Below are 25,297 nucleotides of genomic sequence, written 5' to 3' on the forward strand. Positions count from 1 at the left end.
TTTTTTCTTTTAACTAGCAGTAAGGATGAAGTCAATAAATTGTCAATTAATAGCATACTTGCTTTGATGGCTCCTCAGTAATTTACTTTCATACCACTTCATAAATTTCTTAGCAAAACTTCTGGGATTGCTGATACAGTACCTCTGCCATGGGAAAACTTGGTTTAAATCTGCTCTGCTGCCAATAAACCAATAAGTCTAACTGGCTGATAATCCTCCCACACTACACTGTTTAGGTATATGCACTCAACCAGCAAAAGTTTAATTTGTTCCGCTAATGGCACAGAAAACTACTCAAACTTATTCACCATATAAATTTGAACTTCAGACTACTACTTTTTGTTATTCCTTAGGCAGAATATTCAGTCTTATTGAATGCTTTGTAATTCAGACTATTTCATCTTTTCTTTGATCTAAAGCATAACAATAATAATGGATGCTATCCGTAACTAAATATTAAACAAGACTTCACTGAAGAAACATATTAATAAGCCTTAGAAAAGTCTGAATATTATTTGCATTGGCACACTGATATGCCAGACATTCTAGCATTCTAAGTGTAACATTATTCTAAAACTACTTCACTAAAACCAGTGATGCTCACCATCTTTTACACATTTCAAGCTGCCATACTTAACTTTTGTCCAGGATTTCTAGTGGGATAACACATACCTTTACTGGGCACAGCCTATTTGCTTGGAAGATAATTTAATTTATAAAAGCACACTAAAAATTTAGTAAAGAAGCCATATGAAGATCAACATCAATTTGCTACTTAATTTTCTATTCCACCATACATAAGAACAGTTTGTCTGCATTTCCGTAAAAGACGTCAATTGCCCTGCACTGATACAGACAGAAACTAGGTAGGATCTGTCAAAAAACAAGTGTTTGGCTGGCGTTCTTCCTGGGGCATGGAGAAACAACTGGAGACTTTCCAAAGGGACTGAGTTATGGATAAAGAAATTAAAGAGACTGTCGTCCTGTTCCACTTGTAATCTTCTGGGAAACGAGAGCACCCATAGCTACCAAGATTTATATTTTCCCTTAGATGTAGCTCTGATGTATTTATAGGGGTAGGTCAAACAACATACCATGGATTGCAATATCATTTTTCTAAGCTTTCCTTGCAAATCTCAATATTACTCAGAACATCCTATTCACAATTCTAAAGAGAAGAGATATCTTGTTCTCTCCTTACACTTATACATATTCATGTACATACACAGGTACAGCTAAACATGAAAACATTTAGGAAAATTACTACAGCTGTCTGGTAAGTAATTAGGTATTCCCCTTTTTTCCAATTCTAATTAGGAAATCATCTCTGGCAACTCCAAATTCTTACTTTGGCATTCCAGTTTAAGAAATGAATGGTATGAAGAAGGCTTGATGTGTCTTTTAAGAAAACAAATAAAATTATTTGGAAAAAGAAAAGGAGTAGGACTGTAAGCTGAGCTACTATCACGGTTTAATTAGTTAAAAGAATTGTTTTTATTTGTTACATTGATTCTGCTTCTCTGAAGCAGTAGCAGTAGGAAGGCTTCTATGTTCTAATGCTGTTGAGAGTCATGGCCCTGTGAGGTGCGATCCCCAAAACTACTATCCACCAAGGCCAGGTCAAAGGCTTGGGAACACACCAAGAACAGTCCTACATGCTGGCTGCTCTCCTATGAGCCAGTAACTTTCCCTAGAAAGAGCATTAGGAAAAAAGAACATACATAGATATCCGTATTAGACCAAAGTGGCAGAACTTTGCTTGCCTCACATCAGAATGCATCGCAGGAACTTAGATGTTGTTTTATTCCTCAAAGCCAGGACCAAAACGCCGTTGTAACTGATCCTGAGTTATAGTGGCTCCCAATCTAACAGCATTCACATGCAAGTGTTTCAGTATGGGACCTCACAGAAAATGAATGAAAAACATCTTGTAACTTTAGCATTACCTCATGCTAATTTTGTACAAGTATACTTTAATTACTTATTTTATGCTCTTAAAACCAAATGTTCTGGAGTCACTTGTTTGGGTATATTCACACCTCGATATACAGAAACTATTTATTTGAGCCTGCTGAGTTTCTGCCATTTGAGAAGAACTGACAAACTGTGGCAGCTAAAGCCAAATTGAGCCAAGCCACAGTAAAAAGTACAAGGGTTAGTGCATCCTTCTTGCAAACAGCCCTCCATCATACACTTGAAGCAGCCCATTAGAGTACCTCAGTGAAGAAGAGCTATGCAAATGATCCCAAATACTCTATTTTAACTGTTTAAGACAAACACTCCTCTTCCTGGCCCTATCTCCAATGCCCCTAGTACTACCGCTTCGCACAAATATTAGTGAAGACCTTATCCAACATACTGCTACCTTTAAGGTGGATTATTCTTGACTCTCAATTTTCCCATTAACAGGAAGGAAGTGACAATCTCTGAGTTTGTACCTTAATTTACTGCTATTGTATAGAAAACACCCCCTCCTTCCATAATGACTTTGAGATAGTGAAGCTTCACTGCTAGCTGTGAAGACAAGGAACCTGGCAATGTAGTCATCTGCAAGAGATTGTTGAAAGCTGCAACAACCTGACAGACATCCTTCCAATACGTGGCTTTTATCAGCGATTGCACTCCCACACCCTTAGTGAGCACACAGGTAGCATCTTCTTTTAAACTGCTACTCAAACACATTTTATTTTGATATTTTACAAGTCTACAGGATTATTACTCCCGTGTTACCAGCACAATGAAAGTTAGAGAAAAAACTATGTTTATAACAAAAAAGATAAGGTCTTAAAATAAAGTTGGAATAATCTGTGCATTAAAAGCGTGCAAAAATCAGATAAATATTCTGATTTTTAGGTCCTAAATGTTCAAATGTCTCTTGAAAGTCTCAAATAGAGGATGCAATGACTAAAATACTAACCTTGGTTATCAATTAAATGATTACATCTCCTTTAGACTAGAAGTGTAGACAACAGCTAGCAGTTGACATCTCACTTCAACATTTTACAGCTGCTCTAAAGCCAAGACTTTAGACATTTGAATGCATGCATGCATCTTATTTTCCCAGGATTTCAAAGTCCATGTCCAGGCTGCTGCTCAGCCATTATAAATGAGTAATTCAAGTAGGGCATGACTGCTTCTTGTATTAACTTGATAAAGATGTTTCACTCGAAGTGCATCAACAGTTGTGTTAAGTCATCCATTTCACAGGCTTATACTTATTCTGTGTTATATTACCAGTGAAGAAATAAAAAGTATTATTGGCTTCAAATTACTAAAGTCTGTGCACTAAATATAATAAGTATTATGAAAGTTATTACTATATTTTTATTAAACCAGTTTTCAAAATGCCAAAATATAATCAAATATACCTTAATTATTTTCTCGTTTTTATTTAAAAACAATTTTATCAACTGATTGCAATCTGCAGTTAAGTCTTATTTCATTAGTTTAGACATGCAACTGCTTAAAGGATGATGTGTACATTTTAGAATACACACATCTGCTTTCCAAAAAAAATCCTACTTGGCAATAATTTTCATGTCTGAAAAAATACTAATCCAGGACTTCGCCTAAAATACTTTTCAAATACTACAAAGTCATATTGAACATTTTTCATTTTCTTGTATGAATTTTCAGGTCACAACCTAGAGAGATTTGCTTGATACCGAATTCCTCTCTTTCTTATAACAAGAGAAACATTATAAGAGCGCTCAAAATTAGAGGAAGAAGAAAATTCATGCTCTCCTTTCAGTAATTTATTTCCTTTGAACAGATAAACAAATGTGAACATAGCTACACTAAGTAGAAAAAACAATGTGTATATATAATGTATTCAAAACCCAGTGAGGAAAAGATATAAAGATATTTAAAAAATGATGAATTATATCTGACTGACTGCCCTCTATACCATAGAAAAATACAGAACAGAAAAGAAAAATACTATGCACTCCATAACTTTGCTCAGTAACATTGAGCCAAACACTATTTATCACTTCACTAGATTTAATCATATTTTCCCTTATTTTCCCAATGAAAATTGTTTCTATTTACATAATTTCCATTATTTTCTCCATTTTGGGTGGACAGTTCTAATATTATACTTTGTATTGTATTTAAGCAATGTTTCTGTCTCGTTTAGTTTGTTTTATTCCGGAAATAAAACAAGCATAGGCACACACCTTTGAGGGCAAGGGGAGGAGAGAAGAGGCAGTCAGCCTCTCGTTTATTCAGATTATTATTCCAATATCTAACATTAATTATCAGATTATTCTCTATTTTCATTTATGTTTAGTATCACATTATTAGTATATGGTCTTTTTCCCCCCTCTGGCGTGATGGTTAATTACCAACACTGACATTCAAAAAGACGTGGCTGAAACTCCAATGGGTCTGACTCTCTCCATGTCCACCTTCCTACATGCAGTGGGCTATTTTTCCATGATTTCTGGACATGAAGCTGCATAGCCAAAGCTACTTCTCCAGCTTGGCACCACTCCCAGGCAAATGGCTCAAGAAGCTGTACAGTGACAGACGACAAACTTAGACTAAAAGTGGAAGAGTTGGCAGATGCAGGCAGACTCTTGCTGTGCCAATTGTACAAGCTCACATATTCATTTGGGAGTCCCCAACCCTTCAGATCTCATTGCTGAGGAACCCATTCCTCCGTACATAAACATGCAACGTTCTCATCACATTCAGATAGTACAGCCCCAAAATGAGTTGGTACTCTGCTTACAGACACAAAGAAGAGATTTTCTAAATCTATTGGGGAAAATAACAGGTTGGGGTTTTTTTTTCAGATTCACCTATTCCATCTTGAAAATAAATTTGGAATTAGGAAAACACTTATGAAAATCAGATTGTGCATTAATTTGCTGTGCTCTAAGTGGTGTTCAGTACCAATAATTAGCAGTAGAAGAGTGTTTGAATGGGCAGTCAGAGCTCAAGTCAGCAAATTACTTATCTCTCCAGCAAATGTTTCTGTTTTAACTGAACTGCCTGAAAGATTAGTGCAACACGCAGAATTCTCTATTTCAGACTACTTCAGAAAAACAAACTTTTTCCTTTTCAAAATGCCTTTTCCTCTACTGAAGAGTTTAAACCAGATTAAATTTCAGAATTAATTGAACTATATACCCACTATAATCCTATCATTGCATTTCTCAAACAGATTTAGTACTCCACGTGATACTCAGTATGTCAAGACATCTCAAATACATGGTATTTATGTTTGAAGTTGCTGTACTTAGAAATCTGTTCTACAGAGATAATATGAAATGCTTACATCATATAAGTAGACTAACTTTAACTATTAAATAGAACTGAAACGTTATACAGTGCACCATTTTCCTCATATCATTTCAGAGTATTCCTGCCACCTTAGGTTACAAATACATGCACAAGTATCTTGCACACAGTAGTTCTATCTCAGTGGACAGGTAAAAAGAAAACGAGATCAGCTCATACATCACAGAAGTAATTAAATAGTCTAAAGGTTAATGGTTCCTGCAATACTAATTTTTATACTGTTTGCAGATTTTTGATAAAAATAAAGATAAATTTTCAGAAGCTTCACGGTATATGAAGGAAATGAAACAAATTTATATTTTTCCAAAGCAGGATATCTTAAAGATAATCTGTCTAAATCATTTTCAGTTTGGTCCACTATAGGAAGATGTCTTAGCATAGCGCTCATCACTGGGAATATCTACTGCAGAGCTGGACCTTGAAAATTATTGAGAAAAATAATTTTAGATTTAGAAACAAATATATCTTTACACCATAATTTCCACATTAAAAGTAATGTTGATATGTCATTTAATGCTGTTTTAATGAAATGTTCTATATTTCCGTTCACTAACCTGTTATTTAATCACTTGTTAGTAAAATTTAGAAACCAAAATTGACCTGGTCAAAATGCATTTATATTTTACCACCAAGAGTCTACTGATTTTCAACGATATGTATTTCACACTTTATTACAAAAAAGAGCCATGTTATATGAATTACTTAGATCACCAAAGCAGTAGTGGGAGGAATATAATTCAATTATAAAACCTGGAAACAGTTTAAAAACCATCTGAAAGTAAACAGTTACAGTCCCTTATGCCCATGTCTGGGAAGCATCCCAATGGAAGTTAAAGATTCCATGGCATTTTTTCAAAAGGAGTAGGAGCTATCCCAATACTTTGGCCAACATATATTTTCTCAATTAAAAACAGATATCCATGTCCAAAGGTATGTGTCAGCAATTGCTGAGAGCATATGCCTGTCGTGCTTCCAAAACTATCTGCACCATCAGCAAGTATCTAGTCACCTTGCTAAACAACACTTTCTCAGATGCCACAAGTGGAAAAGGTGAATATATTTTCCTAAATACATGAAGCACAGAAACATTGTCCTATACTGTTACAGAAATAGAAGTTATCATTTGAATAGCATATTTTGATTGGTTTTTTTAAACACCAGAATCGTTAAATATGACTTCGGTGGCTGTATGAAACACTTTGATACTGCTAGATTGTAAAGTGAACAGAAATCCAACTGAACACATGCATACACACAAAATAAAGGTAGCAGAAATAATCTCTTATCTGCTACTGCTTAACTATTACGCATTTAATGAGTTAAAAGGTTAAAAAAACTCAATTTTTTTAATAATATGGGGGTTTTGAGTTACTTTCACAGAATTTTCTAGGTTACACTGCTTAAAGAGAAGGTAAGGAGATTTTGATCATGCACTTACACAGTTAAAGCCTGCATATCCCACATTACCTACCACTCAAGAGCTCAAACCTTCATTGCCAATAATGACGTACAAACTCCTATTCCTAGGACTACAAGATGACCTACATGACCTATAGGCAGAACACTGTTACTCCGAGTCAAAAGAAAAGAGAAAGGCAAATAAGTTTATAAAGAAAAGGTTATAAACCCAGGCGACAATCAGGCTTTCCAACTTCCTCATTCAACACATTTCCTGGTACAATGTCTCAGGCTCCTGCTACTTGGAGTTCAGTCTCTATCTTCACTGTCCAAGTTTTGTTGTTATTTTGCTATATTACCAAACTCTTAAGCGTAACTACTAAGAAAAAGAAAATCAGAAAAAGGCAAATGCACATCTTTAGCTAACAATATCACTCCATTGATTTTCACAGTGCAGATGAACAGTACATCTCGAAGTCAGGCAGGCTGGAAAGAAAAATAGACATATTTTTGATGAACTACCCAGACTGACTTCCTAGCAACTGGTAGGACAAGAGTGTAGGGTTTTTTGGCTTTTTTAAATCAATTTTTCAAATACTCTTTTACAAAACTCAGAACCCTATTTGGTCACAAATTTTAGAATTCTAGGGTACATGTATTGCTGAAAGATTTATGGCATATTGAGAGAAACTGAATGCAATGTAAGCAGAGAGATCAAAACACTGCTTCCCCCAAGAGGATTTGCAGAATCACTTGACAGAAAGCTGGACAAGCTGCCTTGTTCCTGCATTGCACAATTACCTTTCTATAACCAGAACTTGCTGCCAGAGTTATGCAACCCACTGGAAATCATCTTAATCAATGCAGTATAGTATGTCCCTCCCTGATGCTACTCCCATGAACTTCACAGTCATAACTGGAGCCAGTAGTGTAACAGATAACACTTGAGGACACATTTACTTCCTCTTAGTACTAAGTGACAGATTCTTGTAATACAGTGGATACAGAGGTGGTTCAGGTCTGGAAAAGTATCGGATCCTTAACCTGGCGGTAGGGCACAATTTATTGAGTTGTGAGGGTAATGCAGGAGGATTGAGTACACACAAACTGGTAAATGCACAAATGAAATGTATTCAAAAAGAGGCTTTCACTTGCTTAGATAGGTATTAACCAAGTTGCATTTACCACTTATCAACTTGCTCTTCCCCACACCACTCTCCTGTCCTGAGCTGCTCAGCTGTACCAGCACCTGCTGCCGCCCTTGAGCTTGTGATAAAATTAAAAAGAAGTCAGACATCTTGTTTACTACAATCAACAAATTTCAAAATTTTAAGAGAGAGAAAGGGAGGAAGAAATTGCATTACGACAAAACGCTTCTGCCCAAAAGTTGTGTCACTTGGAAAGCTGCTAAATTTAGCCTCAGTTTGAGCAGTTGATCTGCTGTTTTTAATCCAATTTTCAAAACTGCAGGACATTATTGAAAAAGTCTTACAAAAATATATACTTATGTGAATTTAAACTCATCTTACTCGAACAGAAGACTACATGAATATTGCGTTTTTGGTCAGTTATACTAACAAGCATTCATATTTTTCCAAGGCAAAATATGAGTATAAGCCAGATTTTAAAAGCAATTAAGAGGACATAAAAGTTATGCGCTGCAAGAGCACATTTCTCAAAAGACCAGAGTCCTGGCAACTATCATAATCCTTTTGAAATTGCTCATATTGAGATTAAAGATCACTTTGTTCCTCTCTTCCCACAACTAGTTGGTATGGTAAAAAGATCAGTCCCCTAGTTTTATATGTAACATCTTTAACATTTGCTCTCCTTTCTGTGCATGTGGTTAAATGTAACATTTTGAAATCCCAAAGTTCTGAGAAAAACATAAATCCTTGTCCACAGCTGCTGTTTGACTCTGGAAACACATGCATTTTCTTTTCAAGCATCTACCATCAAAAAATCCCAAAGGACTTGAACTGGAGAACACCTGCATCTCTTCATTTAGTTCCAATAACAGAGTCTAAAATTCAAAATTACAAAAATAGATGCTATGTTCAGCTGCAGTTACATTCTGCCCCTAATTCCCGTGAACAAAAATGCTAAGAGCATGAAATCATTCAGGCAAGCTCTGTCATCGAGAGGATAAGATTTTTTGCACCAGAAGCCCAGTGGGAACTTGATAGAAAACTGGTAACAATTACAGATAAAGTACATAGTGAAATCCTCAGGGACAGAAAAGGAAATGTAATAAGATAGATGGGTATAATTTTTACACATTTATGCCCAAACCACAAATGTGAATTGTCTTTAATTACTCTAATGTATAAAGCATTTTTACTCCTTCATTTTGCCAAATCTTTCCAAAATACTTGAAATTTGTTTATGAATACTCTTTTAAAAGGTTGTTTATTATTTTTATTAGCACAAGCACTCCCTTAAATTAAAGCTGAGAACTTAAAGATACCATTGTTCCAAATTTTCAAACCAGACTTTGCAGTATCCCCAGTCTAAGCAGTCAAAACTAAATAAAAAAATATGCCAATAACAGGCTCTATCTGCAAGAAAGACAGAGTTTGGGGCATATATAGGTGTGTATGTATAAAAACAAACATGTAGGAAATCTCTCATCTCCTTTCAAATAAGTTCTAGCAAATAAAAATCAGTTGGTTTATGATAGGGAAAAAATAATGTTCCTGCTGATACAACATTTATGGCACCTTTCTCATGTTTGAAGATATTTCTTCAGTCTTAAAAATATTTTTACCTTATAAATTCTTTTTTCCCTTTTCTGGAGAGGTGGGGCAGGGCGGAGCGATCTCACCTAAACTTACAAAATCCTAACACCTCTGGAAGTTTAAGAAAAACATCACTTCAATAAAAATTACCAACTTCTACAAGTTTTACTTTTACAATGCTTGCTCTTCAGCCTCCATTCAGGTTTCACAAACTAGTGAAGTCCTCTCACTCTGACTTTGCTCCACTGGGTATATCAATTTACCATATGCAAGCCTGATATTAATACAGGTACTTTTGTTTACTCCTTCATTTCACTGCTGCATTACTGAATATTTAAGCTGATCTCAAAGAAATCTTTATTAATTGTTTTTACTTTAGTTCCTCTTGATTTATATGTAATAAAGCTCTCCATATGCCAGCTGTGCACGCACTCCCAATTATTCAATATTGCAAACCAAACAGAGCTTAATCAGCTCACCTCATCTATTCAACAGCTGCTCATAATTAAATACTAACACCAGCATTCATTTGGAAATCTCCCCATTTCTCTCAAAGGCCAGGTGAAACAAACAAGCTCTGCAGCTTGCTCCAAGGGTTTGTAAAGCCAGGGTTAGTTCAGAGAAGCAGTAAGAAGACCTTCCCAAGCCCAGAGGTAATGGAATAATCTCCTCTCTTGCAGTTATTTTATATGCTGCAGTTTAGATGAAGACTACAGAGCATATCCACTGATCTTTATAACTACGCACAGAGATAATTGGGGTAGCTTTTTATAGAACAAAAGTATCCAAAATTGAAAGCATGACCATACAGACTTGTATTTAAGGACTAAATAAAATCATATTTATGTGCCACAGGTGAATTAGTTTTCCATAGTGGTAATGACACTTCATGCACCGAAGAATAAAACACTCCTGCTAAGTAATCATCAGTCAGGATACGCAATTATTATATGCAATGCTTACTTTGCCTGTATATTCTATACATCACACACTTAAACGCTGCCCTTCTCAGAATTACATTTTACAGAGGTTTGGGGTTTTTTTTTTGGTTTTTTTTTTTTTTTGCTGGTTATACTCCACCTATATGGTCCTACTAGAACCCTACTTTTTTTTCCTTTTTCTCTCAGCAGCAACAAGTGAAACAGCAAGAAATAAAATGCTTTATCACTCAAATTGTCAATACACCCTCCATCTTTGCACAGCCGCCTACAGACAAGCAGTGAAAGGAAGCTGCACAACCATCCTCATCACCATGGATCATATAATTCCAGTAGTGCAAGAACAGTACACAACTGATGACTCAACAGGAAGAAACGTCACCTATCTGTTCTCCAGGTAAATAAGCCATGATTTATTCAAGAACCTCATGCCATTTGCACAACTTCCTCCTTGGCATTTTATATCAAAACAACTACTTAGATTTTAGAACAAACTCTTCTCCATTCAACTTCGCAGATGCATAATAAATTAATGAATTACTCTTACTAATTTTTACATAAACAAAAAAATTTAAAAAATCACTTGCATAGGTGTTGTATTGTATTCCAAGATCCTCCAGAGTATCCAGAAATGCACCTTCAATCCATTCTCTTTGTTTTACACACACACAAAAATATCATTCTGCTTAAGTACTTGCAGCTTTGTACAACTCCAACGCGCTCCCCTGCCTCGCTGCACAGTGCGACCAGCAGCTCCACTGCCACTGAATCCTGGGCTAGGGTTAGAATTGTACTGAGTTTATTCGAGTGCTGGGTGACAACTTATCCAATCACATCAAACTAACTGCTGTCTCCCTTAACCCATTTGAGAAATCATGTGTGCATTTTGAGAGCAACAGCTCTACAGCTATGTGTATATGTACTTTGTAGAGTTAGTGGACTCAACCAACCCTGGCCTTATCTCCAGCAATCTGATAACACTGAACAAATCTAGATTATTTTTCTCACCTCTCCTGGACACTTTTTTTTATTCTCTCTACAAGCACACCGCACTGCTCTCTTCACTCTTTTCTGTAGTTCAAATTCCTGTTCCAAAACATCATATCTAACATTATTAGGATCAACCGCTCAAACAGCACAACTTCCATACTGCAGAATCCTCTCGAACAGTACAGCTTTAAATAACTCTTTTACTCCCCTGAGGCTTAAGTTGAATTTGCTGTCAAATTATCCAGTATAGCCTTCTTAATTCCCAGAAGTGACTGTAACTGACAGCAACAGCATTTTTGTGCTCTCAAAGCATTTCATGTCTTCTCTCCATGTACTGTTCACAGCCGTAATGAGAACACCCACACCTCACCTAATGACTCAGTTCCTTCAGCAAGTATTCAAAAGTGAAGGCTTGAATTATCTCCCTCATTCTTAGTATAGAATGTGCAATTATTTAATGTTTCCTAGTTAAACCTATACAAAAACCCAAACAAACACAACAACAGGAACTCATTTGCAGTATACTATTCTTCATGTTCTCTGGGACCAAAACTTTCACACATCAGCTTTTCCTTCTCATTTGTCATTAGTCACAGGTGCCACCCTGCAGACACAGAAAAGCAGAGCTTCTTCAGAGTCTGAGCATGCAGGTTAGCATCTACCACTGAGAACATAAAACCAGTACAATCTTCCTGAGACACTGACGGGCAGGTAAAGTATCCAGTAAGCTTTCAGTTCTAAAATCTTAGCCTTTTATATGTATCTCCATTCATGTACAAAACAGGCACCACAGACACCTGTCTTACAAACCGTTTTTCTGCCTCTCCAAGTCCTTGCATATGACTCTGGCCAGTATTTCATTTGTCAGTGCCTTAATTCTCATAGGCATCTCCTGTCATAACCTGTCAAGTACTCTCTACTATCCAATTGCATTATTCATGATGCTGATGAGACAAAACATTTGTGGTCACCAGGACCTGTAATGAGCAACAATTTTTTAGTATGGGTAAGTATGCCCAATTCCTTTACAACATAATGAATATTCGAAGACAAAAATGAGAAAACAACCCTGGAAATACGCTCAAAAAAAATGGATCAGAGATTGTTGAATCATAAATTGCTTTTCAGCAATATATTAAGTTCATGGCTTTAAAACAATTGTTAAAAAAAACATTTCCAACATACTCTCCAAGAAACATACAAGTACAGTTACTGATGAAGTAACTTCACAATTGCTAAACAGTGCTTACAAATATTTGCTTTGCATAAGAATCATATATTGCTTACATATGCACATAAAAATTAAAGATGGTAATAAATTCACTGTTACCTTTCATAGAATCATTAGGTTGGAAAAGACCTTTGAGATCAATTCCAACCGTACCTGCCCACTACTAAATCATGTCCCCAGGCACCTCATCTACCCAACTTTTGAACACCTCCAGGGATGGTGACTCAACCGCCTCCCTGGGCAGCTGTTCCAGTGCTTTATACCCCTTTCTGTGAAGAATTTTTTCCTAATGTCCAATCTAAACTTCCCCTGATGCAGCTTAAGGCCATTCCCTCTTGTCCTATCACCTGTCACTTGGGAGAAGAGACCAACACCCACCTCTCTGCAACCTCCTTTTAGGTAGTTGTAGAGAGCAATAAGGTTTCCACTCAGCCTCCTCTTCTCCAGGCTAAAATCAGACTAATTACATTCAACAACCATTACACAAGAAAGAAATTGAAGAAAAAAGAAAGCACTTTTCAGTTTACTTTTGTGTTTCAGAATACTGAGGTCAGCTAATTCCTTTAATTTCCTTAAGCTAGATGCTCTTAGGGTTTTTTTTTTTCCCCTCGTATTTGATTCCACTCAGTGTGGCAGCAGGATAACTCTTAAGACAGAAAAGCATCATTTTTTTACAATGCAGCCTACTGACAGCAAAACATAGATCCCTGTGTATTTCACAAACTATCTTACGGTTATTTTAAAGTAGATACATATCAAAATTGTCAGCGTATCTTAAAACAGACCAATACTTTGTTTAAAGCCCACAGAAACCATAAGCATGTCAGGTAAGAGTATTTATGCCCACAAAGTCAACAACATCCTTAAATTTATCCAAGTAACTCTCCAAAAATAATAATAACCCGTTTTGCATTTAAATCCACCATAACATGAAGTCTAATGACATCAAATGTGTTCTCTGCAGCATTTTAAAGATCACCTTATTATGAACAAATTTTGTGATTAAAAAAATCACCATTTCATTATAAATTATGCTGGACATTTATATGAATGATTGTGAATTCAGTAACTCAACTTCTGTATAACAAGCTCAACCTGACTGATACAGGGGAAGAAAGAACAAAATATTTTCAACATGGATCCTACCCCCAAAAAAGTTGACAAATGGTTCTTTCTAAATAACTTAAAATGGCAACCAAAGTCAATGAACCATTCCTTATTGAAGAAGACATACATAAAATTTCTGCTTTTAGTTTTTGAATCTCACAGTGAGCTGAAGTGAAGTTCTAATGTGTGCAGTATGTGAAAAAGACACTTTGGCATTTGGCACTTTTTATATCAAACCCTTCTTTTGAAAATTACATTGGATAGGAAAAATGTAATGTGATATCAGCTTAACAAGAGTTTTGCACTTACCAGAATTATGGCAGTAGTCCATATACTGTGGAATTTGGACTGTAAAGGCCACCAAATCTGGAGCTAAAAGAGATTCTGGCTTTCTGCTCTCATTGAGCCATTTGCTGCTGTGTAAGTCCCTGGTGTCAGAAGGGCCTTGAATTAAAGGAATCAGCTTTTCCTTTCCACCATCACCTAAGATAAAATTCAGACTCCTTACAGCTTTTACTATAACAAGATAAATATTCTACATACACAAATAATCACTATTCCAAAGAGAACAGCTATTAACATTGTAAGTACAGAATTAGAAGAGGAAATAAAAAGAGCACTCTCATATAAACTATTAAACAACTTCCTTATATTATCTTATAAATGTCTTTACATCCAGAAGGATTTCAAATAAAGTGATCAATTATCTTTAAAATATTAATGTTTATACCAACTTTATAAAAAATTATTTTTAAATCATGATAAACTCAGTTTAGACTTAAATAAACTACATTTGTAATGTTCTTGACCTTAGCTGCTTTTAAATATAAGTAGATCATAGACATTGATTGGAAAGGTCCCTGCAAGTTCTTGAAGAAAAATTCATTTATAGAAATTGAAAAACTATTTATCACAGAGCCCTCAAAACCTTCACAAGCAAAATACATACTTATAGCATTAATGGTAAACGAGATATTAAAAAATAAACACATCAAAATTATGCTACCAATAAAGAAAAATGCAAATATTCCGTGCAATATGAAAATGCTGAGTTATTCCAGTTTCTTCAGCACTTTTAGATGAATATTTGTCTCAGCAGAAAAAAAAAACCACCTTTGTTTTCTTATTCAGTGTAAAAATTGACTATATCAGGGCCAGAATGGATCATCTTGGCATACTTAATAATAAAAAATAACAAAACAGAAAACAAAAAACCCTCTCTGATTCATATGAACAATGAGTAAATTCTTGTTTCAGTAACTCTCCTTGTAAAAAGCAAGTCCAGTTCTCTTATACAGGCAATAAAGTTTTACATGCTCCAGCTGCACATACCTGGGGCTTTGGCACAAATTTTTATTGATCCCACGGTCCCAGAGGCACATTTGACCAATGATGTGCTGCAGTACTTCAATTCAACGTTCTGGATGGAGCCCTCAAGAGTTGGCAGGGGATTCTTAGATTTCACACCTAATAAAAGAAAACTGCAAATGTACTAGCCTGTTGAATTTAAATATTTTTATATTCCTTCACCAAGGCATTTAAACTTAATTATACTTTAATTATCTACCTTAGATGTTCTTACAGCTTTTCTGTTGTGATTCACAGTTTTTAAATGGAAATGAGAGAATGCTCTATATGGGCATTTTAATACTAACAGTTATGTATTAAGCATATAGAGATACTGTGAGGAAAACACACAAGGCCACTCAGAAATTGCAATAATAAGCATGTATATATACACATACAGTTTTGGTTTTACTTTACAAGTGGCACCTCAACTACTCTTTTATGCTTTTATTCTGATCCTTTTATTTCAAGATCTTAAAATGACTGTTTTCAGCTTACATTCAGACAACATTTTATTCAGTAGCAATGTTAAGCATTAAAGGCACAAAAGGCCAACGGCACACTCGCCATTTTTCAACAGAAAGTGGAGTTCAAACCTTGCCTTGGATCACAAGTGGAAATAAGTTTTGGTAGTCTTTGCTCAGCCCTCATTTTTGCATCCCAGAAATCTACTGCACTGATTGAAGAAATAGGTGCTATTGATTACCCCTTCTGAAGAGCTGTCTAGAACCACATTGGCAGCAGCAGGGGCTCTTACAAGTCAGGGCTGAGATATGTACAGGATGGGGCATGATGTGATTGAGAGCTGCCTTGCAGAGAAGGGCTTGGGGGTGCTGGTTGATGAGAAGCTCAACATGAGCCGGCAATACGTGCTAGCAGCAGAGAAGGCCAACCATATCCTGGGCTGCATCAAAAGAAGCGTGGCCAGCAGGGCGAGGGAGGCGATTCTGCCCCTCTATTCCTCTCCTGTGAGACCTCATCTAGTGTTTTGTGCCCAGTTCTGGAATCATCAGCATAAGAAGGATATGGAGCTGTTGGAATGGGTCCAGAAGAGGCTACAAAGATGATCAGAGGGCTGGAGCACTTCCCACACAAGGTCAGGCTGAGAGAGTTGGGCTTGTTCAGCCTGGAGAAGAGAAGGGTCCAAGGTGACCTTATAGCGACCTTCCGATACCTGAAGGGGCTACAAGAAAGCTGGGGAGGGACTGTTCACAAAGGCTTGTAGTAACAGGATGAGGCGGGATAGGTAAAAACTGGAGAGGGGCAGATTTAGGCTTGACATTAGGAAGAATTTCTTCATGATAAGAGTGGTGAGACACTGGCACAGGTTGCCCAGGGAAGCTGTGGATGTCCCATCCCTGGAGGTGTTCAAGGCCAGGCTGGATGGGGCTTTGGGCAGCCTGGTCTAGTGGGAGGTGTCCCTGCCCATGGCAAGCAGGTTGGAACCAAATGATCTTTAAGGTCCCTTCCAACCCAAACTATTGTACGATTCTGTGATATGTTGGCAGAGCTGGAGGGCAGCCACCAAAACAGCCCCCAAGCATGGGTGGAGGAAGCCCACCCTCCTCTTCTGTACAGCACTGCCCACAAAAAAAAAAAAAAAAAAAAAAAAAAACCAAAACACCAAAAAAAACCCCATAAATTTACTTGCAAATTAGAAAGAAATAGTTTCAACACCTGTAAGAAGTATGAAAGGAAAAACTAACAGAAGTTACCATTTTTTATGGGTTTTTTTTCCCCTCATACAAAAGTGACTTGGAATTTGTCAGTTAAAATTGGCAAGCAGCTTGTTAATTATGCAAACATTAGTATAATTATGAAATCGTTTCCTCACAGATGTAACAGAATTTGTTCCAAAATCCATAATTGTGCAAGGAAAGTATTATGGAATATCAAGTTAAAAAAATTTAAAAGTATTTTGATACGTATTTAAAGATAGTTACACACATTAAAGAAATATAATATATTCTCTACAAAATGAACTCATCAGTTTTCTGCACAATCTGTGAAAGACTTAACCCAAAGAACAGCCCTTAATGTATTTTAACTAGTAAGGAAAAATTCTTTAAAAAACGATAGGAGACAAGATTTAGGATTAAACCTGGTAATTACACTTAGTTCACTGTCTATTCCAGTTTCTAAACATTTAAGAGTATTTGGTAGTGCATATAAAATCATGCGGTAAAGCAAATTTCTTAACATGTATTTATTAAATATTTGTTCTGGTAAGATATTAAAATAATTTTAAAACAAAAAGTACTTTCCAAGGTAGGAAGAGAGAAGCAGCATGCAAATGGACACATAGCATTCTGTGAACCAGACTGCCACGCGAAAGAAGGCTTCACATTCTATGCAATACTTCTTTACCAAAATTTAACCTCTCCACTGCGTTTGAGGTATGCCTAGCTTTTTCCTGACTTGCAATTCAGGAAGGCTTCAAGCTCAAAGAATGCTCACTGTGACACATTTGTGTGCCTGCCACTACAACACCCCATCAGTTCTCAGTCCAACAGGTCAGCTTCTCAGTCTGAAATATCAGCTACCACGTTTTAGTCTCCTGAATACCTTCTCATTCCCAGTCTTGCCCAGGGTAAGCTTCTATTAAAGCTGAAAATCCACTTTGATCTAAGGTGTGGAATCACACACAATGCATGGATTTGAAAAAAAACACATCAGGTATCTGTAGGCATTTACCAGTCTTGGCTGTGCTTCCTCACACGTCCTATAAACTTGTGCAAATAGAGGCCATTGTGTTGGAAAAGAAAAAAGAAAAAAAAAAGAAAAAAGAAAAGAAAGGAGGGGAAAGTATGTTTTTCCCCTGTCTTCTGCCCATTTCAAAACAAAGATCATAAAAACTTTGTAACAGTCGAGATTACAGTCAAAGCAACACAAATTTGAGTTCATAATTTGATTCCCATCTTTCAATTCTCCTCAAAACTGGTAGGTTCCTGCTGTTTCCACCTTTCAGCAACTCCTTTGTGCCCCAAAATATAAGGTGTGATGACTGATAATCTTTCACAGTGAAGTGAGAGAAATGTAAGTAATTTTAAGACTAAGTATTTTCCACCACAGAGTCCACTTCTAGATGTATTACCCTGGATAACCTCTCTGCATTCAGACCAAAATTTTCCATGTAACTTGAATTTTTGTTTAGTATCATATTTGAAAAGAAGAACAAAGTCTCACATGACCATCCTTCCCTGTTTGTTTCTGTTCACTTCTCTTCTCTCACAAAATTACTCTGGACTTCTTGAATTCCAACAAGATATGTCAGCATTATCACAGACATTTATTTCCTACTATCTTCACAAAAATGTCCTGTTACTTGACAAGTCAGCACATGCGTGACAGTCAAAGCACAGTGCAAAATATTCAGTTCACAGTTTTTCAGCCAGTCAGCAGTTCAAGATCATGATAGGAATCCAGGAAAGGTGAATGCTTAGCCTTGAAGAAACTCACAAACCCTGAATACATATCATATAATTAATTATATTTTAATGCAAATGAAGTAACTGATGAAGTAATAAGCTATTTTTTTATGCAATACTTCTCAGAGGGATAGGATGAACACTTCCTTAGTTGTTTTCAAATACGTGAAAAAACAATATATAAGTATTAGGAAAACAGGGCACAATCATGCTCCTCCTTTTCTATGTTGCTATGACATCAAATGACAACATCATTCTGCTCTCAGCTTTAACACATGAAAACCACAGCGGATCACATTAATAAAGGAGTACTTGCAAGAAGTAATTCTGCTCAGGCACCACAATTCTAGACTAAGAGTTCTCAGAAAACCTATTTATTAAATATTACAATCCTACACAGAGCCTACAATAAGGAATATGGAACTTAGTATGTCTAACTGGACTTTCATTATGAAGACAAAAGTCACCTGAAAATATGATTCTCCTTCCCAGTTACAAGTCTTTTATTCAAAGAGCAAAAATTTCATAGGCTTTTGGTGAACTATTTATAATGAATAGGTTAAATACGGGGAAACAGCACATCTTTTTCAGTCTCTGAAAATTATTGGAAATCATGAACCATCCCTCATAAACTTGTCCAATTGGCAACCTGCTCTGCAGAGAAGAAAGAAGCCTTGTTTCCTAAGGACGCCTCTGATTATCTATAGTTTCCATCCTTGTAACTGTAGTTCTTCCCAAATTTTCTCTTTTATTGTCTCTTTCATCATTATACTGGTGAAAGATTCCTGCTGAGGGGAACAAAGGATCCAATATGTCAAGCAGACCCTACTCATTGGGAAGTCTGCACCCTTGCAGGAGCCCGGGTTAGGGATATCGCTAGGAAACTCCCTAGTCTGGTATGTCGCTCGACACGCTACTGCTCTTCCATGTGGGAGGAGACGAAGCCTGGGACAGCTAGTGAGGCAATCTGGGCCCCAGGTGGTATTTTCCCCTCTCCTTCCAGTTGTGGGCAGTGATATTGGAAGGAACAGATAGACCCAGTCTATTAATACATGGCTCCGTGGCTGATGTCACTGTAATAACTTTGGGATTTTTAACAGTGGGATGGCCTGCACAGCCCCAGGTTTATAGGTAGCAGATGGGAGCCACCTTTCTCAAAGGGGAAGGAGGGAGCTTGCAGGGCTCATTGATGGAGCTTTGAACTAGATGTGAAGAGGAAAGGGGATAATATGAGGCTTGCCTGATAGCATGCCAGGCTGGATGGGGCCTTGTGCAGCCTGATCTAGTGGTATGTGTCCCTGTCCATCATAGGGGTTTGGAATTAGATGATCTTTAAGGTTCCTTCCACCCTAAACCATTCTGTGATTCTACAACGAGCTGCGGGAGGACACACTATGGTTAGAGGGACGGGGTGCTGGTATGGGTCCTCCTCCTGTTGCCCCAGGGCGTGCTGGGGATGCTGCAGCACAGTTGAAGTCCTGTGGAGATGAGCAGGAGGTTCCTGAGGTAGTAGGAGCCAGCAAGGAAACTTCTGTGCAACAGTTTAGGGAAATAAGGGGTGTTCCACTAAGAAGGCAATGCAGCCAACAGGCCAGCTGAAGTGCCGCCATACAAATGCACGAAGCTTGGGCAACACGCAGGAGGACCTGAAAACTACCACGCTGCTAGAAAGCTATGATTTGGTTGCCACCACTGAAACCTGGTGGGAAGAATCCCATGTCTAGAGTATGACTATCAATGGCTACAGGCTGTTCAGAAGGGACAGACTGGAAAGGAGGGCTGAAGGCATTGCCCTCTGTATCAGAAAATGGACAGTGTGAAGAGCTGTCTTGAAGAGTAGCCATGAACACGTTGAAAACTTGTGGGTCAGAATAAAAAAACTGAGGCAACAAAAGGAACCTTGTGGCTGGTGTATACTACAGGCCACCCGATCAAGGAGAGCCAACCAATGAAGCCTTCATTCTCCAGCTACAGGAGGCTTCATGCTTGCAAGCTCTCATCCTGCTGGGAGACTTCAACCACCCTGACATCTGCTGGAAAAGTAGCATGGCAAGCTGTAGGCAACCCAGGAGACTCCCAGAGTGCATTGAAGATAACTTCTTAACTCAGCTAACAGACACCCCTACATGACGGGATGCAATATTGGACCTGATGGTCACCAATACAAATGAGCTCATCAGTGACGTGAAGATCGGAGGGAGCCTAGGTGGCAGTGATCACGCACTGGTGGAGTTCAAGGCCCTGAGGAATATGGGAGAGGCGAGGAATACAGTCAGGACCCTAAATTACAAGAAAGCAAACTTCCAGCTCTTCAAGGAGTTAGTCAGTAGGACGCCCTGGGAAACAGTCCTCAGAGAGGTGGGAGCAAAAAAGAGCTGGCAAATACTTAACAATGCTTTCCATAGAGTGCAAGAGCGCTCAGTCCCCAGAGATGTAGGAAACCAGGCAGTAAAGGGAAGAGACCAGCATGGCTGAGTTGAGACCTACTGGTCAAATTGAAGAGCAAGAGGAAACGGCACAGGCAGTGCAAGCAGGGACAGAGAAGAATATAGGGACGCTGCCTGGTTGTGTAGGGATGGGGTGAAGAAGGCCAAGGCACAGCTGGAGCAGAACTTGGCAAAGGAAGCCAAGACTAACAAGAAGAGCTTCTACAGGTATGTCAGCCCGAAAAGGAAGGTTAAAGAAAGTGTATCCCTACTGATGGATGAAAATGGTGACCTCGTATCAACAGACGAGGAGAAGGCTCAGGTACTCAACAAATTTTTTTGCCTCAGTCTAAACTGGCAATCACTCTCCTCACCCCTCCTGCATCAATGGACAACAAGATGAGGACCAGGAAGCTATAGCCTCTCCTACTGTAGGGGAAGATCAGGTTCATGACCACCTGAGGAATCTGAACATATGTAAGTCCATGGGGCCTGATAAGATGCATCCCAGAGTCAATGAGGGAACTGGCTGATGTGGTGGCCAAGCCACTCTCTATGACATTTGAAAAGTAGTGGCAGTCAGGAGAAGTCCTTGTTATCTGGACGAAGGGTAACATTCTGCCCATTTTTAAAATGAGAAGAAAAGATGACCCTGGGAATGACCAACCTGTCAGCCTCAGCTCTGTGACTGGGAAGATCATGGAACAGATTCTCCTAAAAGCTATGCTAAAGCACACGGACTATGGGGAGGTGATTAATGGCAGCCAGCTTGGTTTCACACCAAAGACAAGTCCTGCCTGATCAACCTAGTGGCTTTCTGTAATGGGGTAACCACAACAGTGGGCACAGGAAAAGCAATAGATGTCATCTATCTGGACTTCTGTAAAGCCTATGGCATGGTGCCCCACAACATCCTTCTCTCAAATTGGAGAGATATGATTTGACAGAGGGACTGTTCTGTGTATAACGGATCAGTTGGATGGTCGCATTCAGAGAGTAGTGGTCAATGGCTCGATGTTCAGATGGGGATGCATGACAACTGATGTCCCTCAGGGGTCCGTCCTAGGACCAGTGCTGTTCAACATCTTTATCAATGATGCAGACAGTGAGATCACGTGCACCCTTAGCAACTCTGCAGATGACACCAAGCTGAGTAGTGCAGAAGTGGGCCTGTGTGAACCTCATGAGGCCAAGTGCAAGATCCTACACCTGGGCTGGGCAATCCATGGTTTCAATACAGGGCGGGGGATGATGTGATTGAGAGCAGCTCTGTGGAGGAGGACTTGGGAGTGCTGACTGACAAGAAGCTTGACATGAGTCAGCACCATGCACTCGCAGCCCAGTAGGCCAACTGTATCCTGGGCTGCATCAAAAGAAGCCTGGTCAGCAGGCTGAGGGAGGTAATTCTGCCCCTCTGCTCTCCTGAGACAGCACGTGGAGTACTGTATCCAGTTCTGGAATTTCCAACTTAAGAAGCATATGGAACTGTTGGAACCGGTCCAGAGGAGGGACACAAAGATGATCAGAGGGCTGGGGCACCTCCCATACGAGGACAGGCTGAGAGAGTTGGGGTTGCTCAGCCTGGAGAAGAGAAGGCTTCAAGGAGACCTTATAGCAGCCTTTCAGTACCTGAAGGAGGCGCACAAAAAAGCTGGGGAGGAACTTCTTACAATGGCATGTAGTGATAGGATGAGGGGGAATGGCTTTAAATTGGAGGGGGGGGGGAGACTTAGATTAGATATTAGGAAGAAATTCTTAACGATGAGGTCAGTAAGACACTGGAACAGTTTGCTCAGGGAAGTTGTGGATGCCTCCTCCCTGGAAGCGTTCAAAAGCCAGGTTGGATGGGCCTTGAAGAGCCTAGTCTGGTGGGAAGTGTCCCTGTCCATGGTACAGGGGTTGGAACTGAATGATCTTCAAGGTCTTGTCCAATGCAAATCATTCTACGATATCAAAAGCTCAAGAGTTTTACAGAGTTAAACTATTCTTTAAATATATATTTAAGCAAACGGATGATCGAGCAAGTGAAGACTGTGGCTTCCTTCCCTCCCCCGCCTCAATATTTATACACTTTTTAGAAGTAGTATCTTCTCAAGGGATTGATTGAGCAGCAAGACGCTAAAAATCCTACATAAGAAATGTTCCTTTCCTGCCAGCAGAAACTCTAATTTAGAATGGAGAGAAATGCTCCACAAGATTTTGACTAAGACATTTACCAAAAATGTAAAGAGGAACCAGGGAAACCAAATCTATCATTGCCAACAGCAACATTATCCAAATTTAATGTCCTATAAATGAAGCACAAGAAAGAGTTATTTCCACAGTGCAAAACAAACTATAATTATTGCGGTACTCACTCTTCTGGCATCACGCTTTCAAAAGCAGCACTGTGATTTCGTTGACTTTGTTCACCAGTGTAATCAAAATTGGAGAACATAGCAACCATGTTTGTTTTTCAGTACACCCCACATTTTCTTTATTTATTTAGTATTTTCACCAGGAACACAGTAACCAAAGACTTGATGGAGAAAGAGAGATACATATACCTGTCTACACCAAACACACCTATAACGTACAGCTGCTTCCAGATAAAACTGACCATTTTCTAGTTGTGCCATTTGTCTGAAAACATCTTGCCCATTGTAGAACTATTTGCAATAAGAATCAAGTGTTTCCTGTATGTAACTGTGTTTATGCTTGATGATCAAACAATCTGTTTTAGCTGAATCAGAAGACTATTACACAGAAAATATAACACATCACTGAAGACCTAAAAAGCTGTTCTTTCCATATGGCAGAAACCAAAAATAGGTAGAAAGGTTTTCTAATGTAAAATCTATGATGCCTTCCTAACTTACACATTATGCATGCTAACTCACTTTAATTTTAACTCCAAGTCTAAAAAGCCATTCTGTTTCAGAAAGACACATCGAAGTATTACATGGTCAAAGAAGCTTATCTCACAATTCAAAGCAGCCATTCACATCCTCCCCCAGCTCTTTTTGTCATAGCTTTGGTCCCCTCCATGTACATAATCCAACTACACAGCTTGCGCCCAAATCTCTGCATTCAGTGACACTCCATGTGCAAGCAGGAGGGAATCAAGTACCTAAAAGCAGGTCACAACTGTGACTTTATAGATCAGACTAGGATTTCCACTCACAAGCCTATTAAACACTGAGCAATCAATTAATTTAAGACCCGATTAAGAAAAGGTACCTAATGAATAACTTTACCAATGGTCTATACATCTTTAACCAATCCATTCCTAATACAGTAAATTTGCAATGATTAACAGAAAACCAAGAGACAAAATCTGAAGTGATCAATAGAAAGGCCAGGAAACCAGGAAAAGAAGTACGTTACTGATTCTGGGGATGAGAGTCAGGACTCTGTGCTGCCAAATCCCTGAAATACAGTGAGCATGTCTTTAGAGAGATCATAAAAGAGAGAACTGCAAAATATGAAATAGGAAATTAATAAGGCATGACTAAGTTCCAGGAGCAGCTCTGCACGAATTCTTCCCATACTTTGGTTACAGCCCCAGAAGGAAAAATTTCAATACTTAAAGCAATAAGTACCAATAAACATAGTTTGGCAACATAATACAGTAAAAGACTGTCACATATATGTCAAAATTATTTCAAACTCAGTAAAAAGATCAATTAATGAATCAAAGCAAGAGGCTATTAACCAAATTAAGTAACATTTAGGCCTAAGTGGTATAGAAATCAAGAAAAAAAGTCTAATTATTTTCACAGAAACTAATATTTATGTTTTACATGACTAACACAGTAAAGCTAGTAAACTAATCAAAGAATAAGAGAAACCTAATTTGTTTCATGACAGATACTCATTTGTCTTCAGTCCCTGCTCAAGCAGTGTCCTCAGTGAGAACTTCTGGAAGTCAGTACTGAACTTAGAAGGATGGCACACTTCCGAGGAACTCCAAGCTAAAACTAAACCTAACTCCTTCCTCCTTACAGTATGAACATTTCCATTATGCCACAAGGACCAGCTCTAGCTTGCACCAACGCTGCTTCTCATGTTCAAAGAGCTGGGGGAGCATAAGCTTCCGTGTTTCATTCCAGAAAAACAGCAGCAGCATAGGAACTTCAACATCTTTCAGTCACTGTGCTTCCTCACACACAACACCTGAGAAGAAAATATTGGAGTTTTGGGGTTTTTTGTTTTTTTTTTTACTCCTTTTTCTTTTTTTTCAAACTGAAAGCCAGAAAAACAGAGAGGTTTTCTAAAATCTAGAAGCCAGGTTATAAATATTGTCTCAGTTCTTTTCTGTAGTAAAACTAAATCTTTGTGATGAAGTTCCACAAACATCTTAACCATGTTTGCAATTCCGCATTTTTGATCTGTTGCTATAGTCCCC

The 25,297-nt window shown here is 38.2% G+C and overlaps 1 protein-coding gene across 5 annotated transcripts in view; it reads right to left on the reverse strand.

The window, feature by feature from the left end:
• Positions 1 to 25,297, reverse strand: part of VPS13B (vacuolar protein sorting 13 homolog B) — a 453,221-nt gene that overhangs the window by 297,003 nt on the left and 130,921 nt on the right. For all 5 annotated transcript variants that reach the window (XR_008448774.1, XM_054059974.1, XM_054059977.1 and 2 more), the window contains exons 18-19: positions 15,042 to 15,176; positions 14,019 to 14,192 (exon numbers count right to left, since the gene is read on the reverse strand). Coding sequence is in view for 4 of the 5 variants with exons in the window: in XM_054059974.1 (XP_053915949.1) it covers positions 14,019 to 14,192; positions 15,042 to 15,176 (309 nt within the window). In the remaining variant the exon portion in view is untranslated. The remainder of the gene's footprint in view (positions 1 to 14,018; positions 14,193 to 15,041; positions 15,177 to 25,297) is intronic.

Source organism: Cuculus canorus, chromosome 2 (genome assembly GCF_017976375.1).
Source record: "Cuculus canorus isolate bCucCan1 chromosome 2, bCucCan1.pri, whole genome shotgun sequence".
Lineage (NCBI taxonomy): Eukaryota > Metazoa > Chordata > Aves > Cuculiformes > Cuculidae > Cuculus > Cuculus canorus.